Source organism: Panicum virgatum, chromosome 3K (assembly GCF_016808335.1).
Source record: "Panicum virgatum strain AP13 chromosome 3K, P.virgatum_v5, whole genome shotgun sequence".
Taxonomy (NCBI): Eukaryota; Viridiplantae; Streptophyta; class Magnoliopsida; order Poales; family Poaceae; genus Panicum; species Panicum virgatum.
In genome coordinates, this window is record NC_053138.1 from 28847071 (window position 1) to 28861033 (window position 13963).

At 47.1% G+C, this 13963-nt stretch overlaps 1 protein-coding gene across 1 annotated transcript; it reads right to left on the reverse strand.

Moving 5' to 3' along the window:
* Nucleotides 1-317: 317 nt before the first annotated feature.
* On the reverse strand, nucleotides 318-13622 carry LOC120700806 (disease resistance protein Pik-2-like). The gene is made up of 5 exons (XM_039985028.1): nucleotides 13183-13622; nucleotides 8103-8208; nucleotides 3209-3354; nucleotides 2758-2854; nucleotides 318-737 (listed from the first exon to the last, which is right to left on the reverse strand). The coding sequence occupies exons 1-5, from the start codon at nucleotides 13395-13397 to the stop codon at nucleotides 318-320; spliced, it is 984 nt and encodes a 327-aa protein (XP_039840962.1). The 5' UTR covers nucleotides 13398-13622.
* Nucleotides 13623-13963: the final 341 nt, after the last annotated feature.

Here is a 13963-nt window from a genome sequence, read left to right on the forward strand (position 1 = left end):
AGCACTCCATGCATGCGAGATTTTTTTCTCGACTTATGTGCACTAGGAAGCATTAGTGAGAACCAAACAAGACCCATATTGGCCAACCTTATTGACACGGAGGCGTAGGGTATGCAAGTTCTTGAGCTTCCCGAGGACCTGGATCTCCTCTCCTCCGAGTGAAATCTTGTCCAAGCTCAGCTTCATGAGATTGGAAAGATCCTCGATCGACCGTGGCAAGTTTTCCACATGGCCGTGCAGCTTGAGGCTCCTCAGGCTGCCCAGTTCCTTTTGATGAAGGTTGATGTCATCCGAGCGAACAGCGCGGTTGCCCTCCTCTAGATGCAGTGATAAGGATTCCAAATGGGAGAGGGATCCCAGAGGTGTAAGTGCCTGATGTTGTGCCGGTTGATGCCGGCCACTCCGAGCTCGTGCAACTCGGTAAGCTTCCGGAGCTCCTTGAGGATGGCCTTACCACGTGGCGCACTGGCATTGACAACGGCCAGGGTGTGCAGCGCCGTCAGGCTCCCCACCCCTCGAGGCACCGCTAGGTGATGTCCGAGGCGGCAGAGCTTGGAAAGGAAGCGTTTGGCCTCCTTCAAATCCTGTTGCCAGCTACGTGCCGCTGATGATGGTTGTGGTGGTTTCACCGGCCATGGTGTTTTAGCACCTGCACGGATGTATTGCAGCTTCCGTAGCTTGATGATGCTTGCTGGCAGCTTCTTAACGGAGGTGCCTCTGACATCCAGTGTCTGAAGCTGCCTCAGGTCACCCAGGGAATCCGGCAGGTAAAGAGATGTTGTTGCATCGTCTAAGGCCTTGTCCAAAGGTTAGCGCCGTGTTTGGTTCTTCCCCTGAGAATTTTCTCACAAAAAAGATAAATATATACATGAAGTACTAAACGAAGTTTATTTGCAAAATTTTTTCATGGATGGGTGTCACTTTTCGAGACGAATCTAATGAGACAAGTTTAACCATGATTGGCTACAGTGATGCTACAGTACCACGTGTAAATCATCTCCAAATCATGCGGTCAAATGCCTTATTAGCTACAGTGCTGCTATAGTAACATAATTGTGGAGATTGTTCTGTAATTAGACTTCATTTAATACATCTGATTAATGGTCAAAGTGACGAAAAGTTTTCTTGAAATTTTTCTCAGGGACAACCAAACACGGCCTAGAGCCAGCAATGGCTTTAAGACTAACTCCAACAAGGAAACGCAAAACAAGCGAGGCAATCGGGAGTTTGCATCGCGCACGCAAAAAACCCGATCTCCAACAGCGTCTCGCATTCTCCTCCCGCCGCCACCCCTTCCGTCCCCTCCAGCTGCCGCCAGCGCCGCCCCCTCCCCTCCTCTTCCGCCGCCCCCCTTCCCTCCCCTCCATCTGTCGCCGGCGCCGCCCCTCCCCTCCTCCCGCCGGTGTCCGCGGCCGCACGTTCGACGCGGAGGCGGAGAAGTTGGGGGCGGGGTCGGCGAGGAGGCGCAGGACGTGAACGTGGACGACGTGGAGTGGCAGCGGGACGGCGCCGGTGAGCAGCCGCCGGTCAAGCAGGAGCGAGGTGAGCGCGGGGAACGCGCGGCAGCTCCCGTTCGCAGGCCGCCGCGCGCGCCCCGCGGCCGTAGCTCGACGCGCACGCCACGCCTGCGCGGCTCGCCATGGCGGACCTCGCCGGAGGCTTCCGCACGCCGGAGCTCCGATGTCGGGAGGCCGCGCACCGGCCCTGTATCCCCGCCGGCGAGCCGCGGGCCGCACCGCCACCTCCCCTGCATCCCCGCCGGCGAGCCGTGGGCCGCACTGCCTCCTCCTTTGCATCCCATCGCCATGACCCCGCCGCCGCGCGCCCCTCGTCCCTCCTCCTCCCTCGCGCGTGTGGCGGCGGTGTCGAGCGCGCGTGGTGGTGGCGGCATCAGGCGAGCGCGAGGGGTGGGCGGAGCGGCGCGGACCGCGGTAGGACGGGCGGAGCGGTGCGGACCGCGGTGTGGCGAGTGGAGCGGCGGAGGCCATGGCCGAGCCCCGTCCTCCTCCAGCGCTCTCCTCTGCGACGGCAGCGACGGCCGTTTGCATTTGAGGAGAGAGGGAGTGTATATTTGCATCGTCTCTCTCCATCGACGGCAAAATGCCTCGCGTGTTGCCTCGCCTGTCGGAGAAGTCGCCGCGCGCGCACAGTAGCGACCAGAGACGGATTTTGCGTTTGCCTCGCCTGATGCGTCGACTGTTGGGGTCAGTCTAAGCCAGCACCGGCACAGTAGCATACAGGGCAATCAAGTGCGTGGGGGAAACGCGCCTGTGAGGAGGAGGTGCATCGGGAAAGGGTAGAGGCAGGCGACGAGCGGAGCGCTAGCTCATCCATTTTTACTGTTCATCGATTAAAAAAATCTTCCAGCTAGCGACGTCGTCGCCCTTTGGAGGAGGCGAGGCAGAAGGTTAAGGCCGCGTTTAGTTCCCAAAAATTTTCACGTCGAAATTTATGACTTTTTCTTTGGACATGTGTATGGAGTACTAAATGTAGTTAAACAATAAAACTAATTGCACAGTTTAGATGTACACGGCGAGATGAATCTTTTGAGCCTAATTAGAGCATGATTAGCCATAAGTGTTACAGTAACCCACTTGTGCTAATGATGCGGTCAAAGACCTCAAAAGATTCGTCTCGCGGTTTCCAATTGAGTTCTGAAATTAATTTTTTAATTAGTGTCTGAGAAATCCTCCCGACATCTGATCAAACTGTTGATTTGACAACAAAAAAAATTTTTGGTTTGAGAACTAAACGCGCCCTAAACATCCTGCCGAGGTCACTTGAAGTTACGCCTGACACATCCTGCAGATCCAGCACCCGGAGCACCCTCATCTTGTCAGAGATGAAGAATGGCCTTGTTTGGTTATGGCCTAAAATCTAGAATTCTAGAAAATAGTAAATTTTGACTGTTAATTAAAGTGTAAAAAAACAAGTTTATAAAATCAACTTCAGAACCCTGCGCTAGGAACCCTGAAGAATCTAATGAGACTTTTGACCACGTGATGTAAGGATGGTTACTGTAGCATCACAGTAGCTAATCATCAATTAATTACCGTCATTAGATTCGTCGCGAAAAGTTACACATATCCCTAAAAAAATTTGCAAATAGACTTCATTTAGTATTTCATACATGCGAGATTCGTTTTTTTGAAAAACGTACATTCTAAGAACTCTAAAATTCTAGAGTTATCCAAACAAGGCCAATGCCTTCCATTTGCCAAACACCGTCAGTGACCGCAACTGGGACAAGTCCAGGCTGCTGTACACAAACTCGGCCCGATCCCAGCTCCTGCCAATGGCTAGGTGCTGCCCGATGTGTTCGGTGGTAAAGCGGCTCCCTTCCAGTACCGTGACTTCCAGGAACAAACCGACTGCTCCCGGCAGCCATCCCATCGACACCGTTGGTGAGGATCGAACGATGGCAGCAAACTCTCACGTACTCTCCTCGCGCTGGGCCGTGGGCCGTGGCCCAACAAGATCAGGAACACTTCATCATCTTTTTTTTCTTGTACACCTCGTCTTCTTCCTCACGGCTGACGGCTCACGTCAAGCAACACTGCCGTGCGCTCCGCTCCTCCATCGCCGTGCTGCTGATTTGACCAAACCAGCCGCCGCGGGCCGAGGTAGCCCCTCCGCACCGCTCCTCCACGCTTGCCGTTCGCCGCGGGCCTAGCTACCTCCGCCGCTCATCCCTCCTCAGCTCCTCTCCCCTAGCCGCCCGCCGCGCGCGGGCTGTGGCAGCCCCGCCCGACATAAACCGGCTTAAGTGCGCTAACCATCATCAAAACGACAATCAGGGTTAACACACACTTAAAACGGAGCAATCCGGCAGTGCTGTCGGGTAAAATCCCGATAAAACCACTTAAACCTGGATCGAACAAAGCAGCATAACTCACACGAAGGCGAGTCCAGAGATTACAACACCTCACAATATATTACAACACATAGAGTTTAACATGACTTCAGGATTACAAACCAAGTTCCAAATTTAACGAAGTACTTTTCAAAGCCAACACATAAGAAGTTCAACAGAGTCCTTTAATTTAGCGGAAAGTACACACGAGAACTAACGACGAAAGGGGTGTCACGATGAAGCCCGGTTCGTGACATCACTCGCTCTTGTCATCGTTGGCCGGGGATGGATCCCACTCCACGGACCAACCAGGCGGGAGGGTGCAAGGCCAGGTCAAACTGGCAATCATGTCCTCAAAAGTATTTCCTGAAACAAAATGAGCCACAAGCAAGGCTGAGTATTCTAATACTCAGCAAGGCTTACCCGACTGAGGGTATACTTAGCCCTTTATCTAGACATGCAAGGCTTTTGGCTGGAGGGGTTTGTTTTGCCAAAAAGCAGTAGAGAGTAGATTCTTAATTTCATAGTTTAGCTTTCAGGTTCTGGTTCAATTAACCATTCTAGGTGAGCATCTATCCAATAGCATACATGGTGGAAACAATTATATTTCATTAATCAACCAACCAAATTCATCATCATCATCTTCCACTTCTTACTCTATGTGGCAAAAGGGTTAAGCAGTCTCAATAACCGGTGAGAAACGGACGATTCGAATCGAATTTGTTAACCTGGCCAGGCAGACCTAAACACACATCACGTGGTTACTCACAGAGTCACACGTGCAACTCTTCCCTTCAATTCCCGCTTCACGGAACAGGCCCACCGCCCTCAAGTACAGCAGTACGACGACTCTGTACTCGCCATTAGCTAGATGTGAACGAGTTCAAGACGGTGGGGAGTATATTCCGGCTGCGGTTCAATCCAGTACTTAAACTTACCGATTACCATATTCTCGGCATGTGATTAATACGTTCAAACGCTTAACCACCACTACCACACACTGCGGCCTTATCACTTTTCACTAAACAGACGGGGCATCCAGAGTATCACGACCCCGCCCGTAGACCTTATAGAGGTAGCAAGTAGTAAACAACCAATTTCTATAATTTCTCGCGAGTGACCGGAAATCACTCGACTTCTACCGAACCATTAGCATAGCTAACTAGCGACCTACACATACTAGTGTTCAAGCATCGGTACCTAGGATCATGCAACTAAGGTTTCAGTCAAATCCTGTAACTTAAATGCACAAATAGATAGGAACAATAATAAGTTGCATAATTTAAAATAGAAGTACATGCTCCGGGGCTTGCCTTCCTGGGCGTAACTGGATCTGGGCTCTTCCGAAATCGGGTTCGGGTCTTGCGCAGCTTCAGTTAGATTAACTTGAGCTTCGCGCTGCTCACTCTCGGACTCGGGCACCAGCTCGTAAGTTCCGTCAGCGAGAGTAGTAGTATCTATATGAGATGCAATGCACATGGGTAAGTCGTTGTGATGGTAAGAATTTATGAATTATTTCACAATAAAGGTGTAATGCAAACAAAACCCGAAGTTAAAGAGAAACACTTTCATTCATATTTTACTGGGCAATCGTTTATAGAGTAGTAACTCAACATATCTAACTACACAAGACATCATGATCAACAGCACAAGAAAGCTATACTAACTTCCTAAACAAATGGGAGTAGTTTCATATGGCAATTAAAGCATGGTTGGTTAATAAATCAACAACTCCGCACACATACAGTAATAAATTCAACAAAAATTACTTCAAACAGAAAGTAAACAGAACTAGCTATCCTGCAAAATTCATCCCAAAACTTTTAGCCAATTATCCAGAACAATTCATGTAATCAGACAACTCCTAGAACAAGATTGAATTATACAGGTTAGACCAGAGTATAAAACAACCTTAAACTTTAATAGTAGGTCTAAAAAGTGACTAAGTTGCTTCTGTGAATTTTTCAGGATTTATTATGTACATAATTAAATAGGAGAAAATAAACAAAACACACAGCAGCTTAACAAGATTAATTTTTATATCTTGCTATAGTCATGAACTGGGGTTCAAACTTAATGTACCAGCTAAACTATTCAAAAAGAACACTCAGAAATATGTTCATGATTTATGATCAACATAAACTATTTTTCATAATTAAAGTCTACTAAACAAGGATTAAAACAAAGAATTAGCTACACATGAGAACTGACCACAAAATTTTTATAACAACACTAGTGTCACGTGAACAAACCACCATAAAAATTTCAGAGCATAACAAGGCTTCAAGAAATAATTAAGAAAAAGAATAAACAACTAGCCTTTATGCACCTAGTAACATAAATATAATTTTCCAGCAAAAAGTTTCAACTAACAACCATCATATTATGATTCTACTGCATAGAGATTTTCATAAGGATTCCAGAACAACTGGATTTGCTATTTTACGAATTTTCTACGAATTTCTATTGAATTTCAAAGTTTACAGCTAAAAATTACAAAGGGGCCCTTGCTGTTACTATTCAAATGAGTCACAAGCTATTCAAATAACCCCCCCGGGTTTCTGTTCTTCTCAACCCGAGGTCCCTGGCCGGGGTTTGAAACAGGGGAGGCGGCGGCGGCGGCGGCCGAATTCCGGCGCCTACGGCGGCCGGCGGCGAGGGGGAATAGGGGGAGGAGCAAGAGGAGGGCGAGAGGGACCTAGGGATGGGCTCAGTTGAGGCTGGGGTGGCCGGATTGGGCGGCGCCGCGGAGAGGGGCGGCTGGCGGCGAACTGGGCCCGCGGCGGCGGCGTTCCGGCGGGCTGGGGCGTCGGCGAGCGGGTCGGGGAGCACCAACGGAGGGTGGGGGTGCTAGCTGCGGGGTTGGATAGGCGCGAGGAAGGCCGGAGGAGGGAGCTCCACGGGAGCCTAGGGATGGGCGGCGCAAATGGCAGGCGGCAGCGGCTCTGGACGCCGCGGAGGGCTCGGCTCGGCGCGTGGAGCAGGGAGGGGAGTAGAGGGGGAGGGAGGAGACCCGTTTGCGCAGCAAGGGGAGGGAGGAGAGCCAGGCGAGGGCGCGAGCGGGCTGGGGAAATGGTGCACGGCACGGCTCGGCTCGTTTGTCGCCGTGGCACGCCGACGGCAGTCCTCGGCGTGCGCGTAGGGAGGGAGTTCCGCGTGGAGAGGCCGAGAGGCTTCGTGGAGGAGCCAAGAACGGGGCGAGGTGAGGGCACAGCGCGTGGCCGGCGACCTTGACCCGGACGGCGACCTCGGCTCAGCAGAAAACAGGGGAGGGAGAGAGAGAAGGGAGAGAGAGAGAAATGGAGTTTGCCTGATTCAAATTCAATTTTTTCTCAAAAATTCCTTTTGAAACATAGAAAACTTCGAATACGAAAGTTGTAGAGAACTTAAAATCCTACAACTTTTAATTCAGGAACAAGCTTAAACGAGCAAAGGTTTAAAAGTCATTTTAAATTTTCGAAAACTACAAATCAAACAACTTATCATTTCATGCGATTTTCATCATTTGTACCCCTAGAGTTCAACTGGACATTTACAATTCTTTTCATGGTGAACACGTCTATTCATTTTCATATGCCTATTTGCCTTGGTGTGAAAGTTATTTGAGGTTCCTGACCTATGCACATATACACACATACATATGCACACATATAAGTTATTTTCCAAAAAGAAATGCATAATTTGAATTCTCTTGTTTATTAAGCATGAAATCATGTTTAAGATTTCTTGATTAGTATTTTAAAACTCTGAGATGTCACACGGGCCGAGCTCCACTCGCCGCGCCGCAACTCAGCTAGAGCCGGCCGTGCCTTGCTCCCCACCGTGACCTCTCCCATCTGCCGGAGTTCGCCTCGCCGCTCTGAGCCGGACGTGCCGTGGGCCGCTCTTCCGCTCGAGCTGGCCGCAAGCCACCGGCCGCGTGCCGCTCCTCCGCTCGAGCTCGCCCCGACGCGTGCTGCTCCTCGGAGATGTGTCGATCTGCAGCCAAGGGGAAGAGAGCTGCTGTCCAGGACGCCGCCGCCCGAGACGGCGATGGCGAGATGCTCGGCAGGGGAGCAGTGGCGATGCAGCCTGCAGTGAAGGAAGGCTGATGCGAGCAGCTGTCCGTGCTCTTGTTGGGCCACGGCCCAGCGTGAGGAGGTCAAGTGCGTGGGAGTTTGCTGCCATCGTCGGATCCCCACCAACGGTGCCGATGAAGTGACTGCCGGGAGCAGTCACTTTACCCGACTGCAGAGGATCTCCTTCCGACTTCCAGTGGGAGGAAGGTTTTCTCTTCATCTTGCCCTGACCTCGAGATGATATATTCGAGGAAGAACGAGTTGACCTGGCAGGAGGTCATTCTCATGGCACCAGACCAATGTACAAAATAGCCCGCTATTAATTTTTTAGAAAATCTACCGCTACGCTATACAACCACTACAACATACTATTTATTCTGCGACGGAATCATTTTGTCGCGGATCATTGAAAATCCGTCGCAATTCACCATCTGTGACGGTTTGAGATTCCATTGTTGATTGAGCGTCATTGATTAAATCTATCGACGATTCTTCAAAACCGTCGCGGATTGAAGCAATCCGTGATGGTTTTTGACCGTCGCAGAGCAGCCCGAGGCCTAGTTAGCCCATTCCAAAGCCCAGTTTTAGCGACGAAAGTAAACGTCGCGGATTCAAGCTGACATGGATAGTGATGTGGCTGCCAACGTGGATGATGACATGGCCGTCCACATAGACGATGACATGGCCATCTACGTGGACAACGACAAGGCTGCCAACATGGATGATGACATGGCTACCAACATGGATGATGACGTGGCTGCTTACATGGCACTAATGATGACGTGGATCATTTTTTTTCAATGGGCCAATTTTATTAGTGGATCACTTTTGGCCCAAAATTTCAGCCCATAAATATTTCAGCACACAATGAATTCTGCTCAGAGTCATTTCAGCCCATAAATATTTCAGCCCACAATGATTCCAGCCCAACAGCATCCAAACCATTATCACAACAGAAGCAATCAAACCATTTCAAAAGAGCCCATTATCCAAAAGCAGTCACAAGTTTCACACATCAAAAGCATGCAAATCACTAAGTCTAAGGGATGCAGCTCAACTTGCAACCCAGGAGCACAAGCTCAACACAAGAACAATAAGTCTAAAGGAGAAAGAACAATAAGTCAGCTCAACCACGAGCATCTTGAATCAAAACAGCAGCTCAAGCAAGAGCATCTTGCATCAGACCAGCAGCTCCAGGTTGGTGGTGGAAATTCTGGATGTAGTCCACCAGTTCACGCCATCCTTTAGCTGCTTGCAAGACCAAAAACAAAAAAATGTAAGACAGTGAACTGGCCGTGCAAATAAGCCTCTAGCATTGTGCATAAAGCAAGAACAAAGTATTGTAGCAGTGAACTAATGAACTAGCAGTGCACGTACCATTAATTCAATCAACTGGTCGTTGTTGATCAAGAATAAGCTGAAGTTTGGCTTCCAAGCTAGCTTGCTTGTTGTGCATCTCCTCCATGTCCCTTAACCTTGTTTTTTTTTCCTGCGCTCTCCTTTCCAAATCATCCAGTTTTGCACGAAGCTCAACATTTGCAATATGGATATGACTTAATAATCTGAAACTTATACTGCACATATGCAATATGAACTATTTATTAGCAGTATTGTTTTTCAGTACTCGCCATAGAAAAGGAGTTCTAGGAAGGGTCAAGCTGCAGGTTCATACCAGTAATGCACAGGGTCCTGTTTCTGCACAGCTAAGTACTGAGTACGAGATGCTACCATGATTCCCATATTTTTTAGTACTGAGTACACCATTCGCATAGCTAAAGTATGTTTAATTTTTATCATTGGAGATAAAAAAAAACAGTCGCATCTAAGGACTCAACTTCATGCAGTTAGACAAACACATATAGTTGATACTGAAAAACTGAATCTATTTTGTTTCGAGCAAAGCTACCAATACATCAGCTAGAGAAGTATTTCAGTGAACATGAAGCTAATGAAATGTGCAGCACTGGCTAGCAATGAATCACACACATTCTGTATGGCCTGCAAAATTATCAACTAAATAGCATAGAAGCATGTAGTTGAGACCTGAAAGAAAGAAGCTCAGAGGAACATTCAGAAGAAAGACCTTGAAAACTGTATTTCGAGAAAAAGTAGTAGTACTAGTACCGCGTGTGGCCGCCGGCGTCTTTCCAAATGAGTTGTGGTGCAGCCAGAGTTACCATGATAGCCTCTCTGAATAGGGAACGGGCGCGCGACATCAGTAGCAGCGCTCGGCCGCAGGTGCACTGGGCATCTGCAGCATCGCTTGGCCGCCGCCGGCAGCACTCGGCCATGGCGCGTGGCCTCAGGCAGCGACGCATAGGCGTATCCCACGGAGGAGGTGCCTGGCCATGGCGCTCAGCCTACGGAGGCGCTGGAGCTCCCGCCGGATGGATCTGAGGAAGAGAGCAGCGATGAATATGAGAGAGAGAGAGGCCCAGCGGCCAGCCGAAGCTGACCGGATCTGGGAAGCGCACGCACCTGAGTTGGACAGGGCCTGGGGCGTGTGCGATGGCGCCATGGCTGCGGGCGGCATCTGCTCGGATCGGGTGACGGCGGCGGAGGATCCTCCGTGGCGAGAGCCCATCGCCCAGGCGAGATCTGCGGCTACTGCCCGCTGTTTGAACTCCAGCAGCTAGATCTGGAGCAACCGGCCCGTCAACGCGGATGGAGCAGGAGGACGGGACCGAGCAGGAGGATGGGGCGCGGGCTACATGTGCGTGGCGTGCAGCGCCCTCGCCCCCCTGCAAGCAGCTAGGAAGGAGGAGGGGCGGCGGCGGTGGGGTGTGGCGGATGCGGAGGGGCGGCGAGATCTGAGGAGTGAGGAGGGGTGCGAGGGAGGGAGGGGAAGGGGATGGGAGAGGCTGGCCTAGGGTTTGCTAGCCTATTTATACATCTACGGATCGATCCGAGTCGTTGGATTAGAGATGGACGGCCGGAAGAAGTTGGGTTATGATGAAAAACGGTTCTAGGTAGTGTTTCGGCCCATTTAACATTTTTCTTTTTCTTTTCCTATTTTATTGCACCATTGTGAAGTAACATATAAAAATAATAATTTTATGTACACTAATATATTTTCTAAATATAATAGACTACATGTAATTTGTCTTGTCGAAGTTTTGATAATTTCCAAACTCATTTACTATTTTCAATGGTTTAAATGAATTTTTGCATGTTTATTGAAATTAATTACAATTTGAACTATGTGTACCCCCAAAAGATACACAAATTGTAGAAAAAATTATATTTAGGCTCATATGATATATTCTAGTCCATATCTTAGAGATAGAAGACAAATTCAATTATCTTCTATGGACAATTCAAACTTTTTTCTCCAAATTACCACATAATAATTGCAATAATATCTAAATTTGGTCAAAAAATTGACATGATAACATATTTTTGGTCCATAATCTTTATATAAAATTTTTAAATAGTTTTAGTAAAGTTGAATCATACATTGTTCATAAAAGAATAAATCTCTCATATAGTTTCTTAAAACTCAAGTGAAACTTTGAGATTTGAGTAACTCATTATATTTTTGAACTCGTATGCACCTCAAATTTGGACACAACCTTATTTTCACCATAATATTATAAAATATGAAGTTACATTACAAATTGTTCTGCAAAAACATATTTTTTCTATTCTCTACTCGAGTGGAAGAAAACAAATCACATGTAAAAGGTATAATAAATAGTATTTAAGATACAAATAGATACCATAAAATGAAATAACGTGATTTTAGAAATAAGGAAAAAGAAATATCAAATTTGGAGTTTTAATGAGGTAGAAATACCGATTACAGATTTTAACTCTGGATTAAAAAGAAAAGACGAATTATGCATCTGTTCTTCATCTCTATCCACGTGGACTAATATTGTACAAATAGCTCTTAATGGCAGTGCATACCACATCCGAGGCAATGCACCAGTGGTGACGCGTGCTTATCCTTTTGCTGAGGTCCCGGGTTCGAAATCTCGGCGCGTCATAATATTTTTCCAATTCAGGAACTCTAGTATAAAAAGATGTTTTGGTGCCAAGTAGGCACAAACAGAAGCCTATCGCAGTGGTTGGACTGCTTCGGTTTGTAGACAGAGGTAACAAGTTCGATTCCTATGTGCGCCAAGGTTTTTTTATTTTTATCCTATTTTTTTCTGGTGTGGACCGAGTAAGAAAGGGAGTTGGGCCTGAGCTGCGGTGCTACAAGAATGAAGGGAATAAACAGGGGGCGGACAGGGGCTGGCCCCCATGGTCTCCAAATCTACATTAGAAATTTAAATTTTGATTAAATTTTTATATAAATTTATATGGTTGGCCCCCCTAACAATGGAAAAATTAACTTCCTGGCTCCGCCCCTGGGAATAAATGGGCCTGGACAAAAGCTTATATTGACCATGATAATAGAAATTATGAAGTTATAAATTAGTTATTGTTATGTAAAAATATTTATTTCTATTCCATGCTTAAATGAAAGAAAACAAGCTATACGAAGAAGGTTCAAGAAATCATAATTGACTTAAAAAAATTTGTTACTACTGATTGCCACATGCAAGCACTTGGTGTGATGGTATTGCATTTATAAAACGTGCATGATGGTTTAAGGTTTGAATCTTGGGCCTGCAGTATTTTTTTTACTTGAAAATTTATGCGTCCAGATTTCATTTTGATCATCAAAGTCCAATTTTTGTAGGGCATTCTATTGTTGAAACCCAAGACCAGGTTCAAACCCACCCCCCCTGTGCAATTTTTTATTTTTTTCATATGGGAACACCATAATTTTTAATTTATGTTTGCGACGGATTTGTATAAACATTGCATTGTTCTGGGCCGGACCGTGACAGAATTGATAATCCGTCGCGGTTTTCTGGGCTTAATATCCATAAGAGCAAATCCCTAACGTTTTCTGAAACCGTCGCCATAGTTCCATCACAGAATATATAGTATGTTGTAGTGAACATTTGTCCGCTAAAGAGGTTTTTACGGGATTTAATAGTAATAAACGTCCGCTATGCCCGCTAAAGATGTAGTCAAAAGAAATAAACAATCAATATAACTAGGATGGACCATAAACAAAGCAGCAGGGGCACAGTTAGGCAGTCAAGAGACGTGTTGAGTCTATTTTAGAGTGTTAGACCAATGATGCTTCTAATTTTATATGTAATTATTGATTATTTTATTATTTCGCTAAATGATTTAGCTATACCTCTTTTAGTTTTTTGGAAGAGCTTCCGCTAAATATCTTAGTCTGCTATTTCTTACATTGCACCAGACACAGTAATTGTCTGCTCCGGTAGCATGATCCACAGGTTGATAAGCCTGTCGATGAGCTTCTCCGCTTCCTCCTCCAAGCTGTTGCTATTGGTGCCCTTGGAATAGCCCTCTGCGATCCACCGCCTCACTAAATGCTTCCGACGAATACTGCTGCCCTGAGGAAAAATTGACAGGTAGAAGATGCATTTCTTGATTAGCTGCGGGGAATCCATCATTAAAGTTGGAGGCCAGCCAGTCGAATGTGTCCTTCAAGCGATGAAACTCCGGGATGTTGTCCAGCTGATGCATAAAGTTATTCAGGTGCCGTATCTCCCTGTTCAGTCGTTCAGTTGGTTGCTTTTCCAAGTGGTGAGATAAAGTAACAATAAACTTGGGAAGGCCGGTACACTTGGATAATACTGGTTCATCCTTCTTAATGAATGGTGCATAAAATCTGGCCAAACAGTATAAAACAAGCATTACAGAAAGTACTGCAACTTTATCTAAAAAAACTACAGCAACATACTCCTTCCACCGTTCAGTCCTACCCAACCCCCCCCCCCCCACCCCCCCCCCCCCCCCCCCCTCCTCTGATGTTGTACACATATCACATAGGTGAATCATTGACTCCTCATCACAGAAAGTTCTGAAATTATGCAGATGGTTTTAACGTGCTACCACTTGCGATAATTTAGCATTAATCAACTTTGGACGCGTTAGCAAATGCTAATACTAAATGGAGGCTCTTCTTGGTGCCTCGACGTTAGTTCTCAAAAGATGCACTAGAAAATCAGATAAACCT

Bases quoted from the DNA above. Each gene is read 5' to 3' on its own strand.
- LOC120700806 (XM_039985028.1), bottom strand. From the start codon at position 13,397: ATGATGGATTCCCCGCAGCTAATCAAGAAATGCATCTTCTACCTGTCA. The intron at 8,209-13,182 runs GTCTGGTGCAAT...TTTTGTACATTG, and splicing joins CCGGAGCAGACAATTACTGT to GTCTGGTGCCATGAGAATGA. The intron at 3,355-8,102 runs GTCGGAAGGAGA...TTGTTCCTGGAA, and splicing joins AAACCTTCCTCCCACTGGAA to GTCACGGTACTGGAAGGGAG.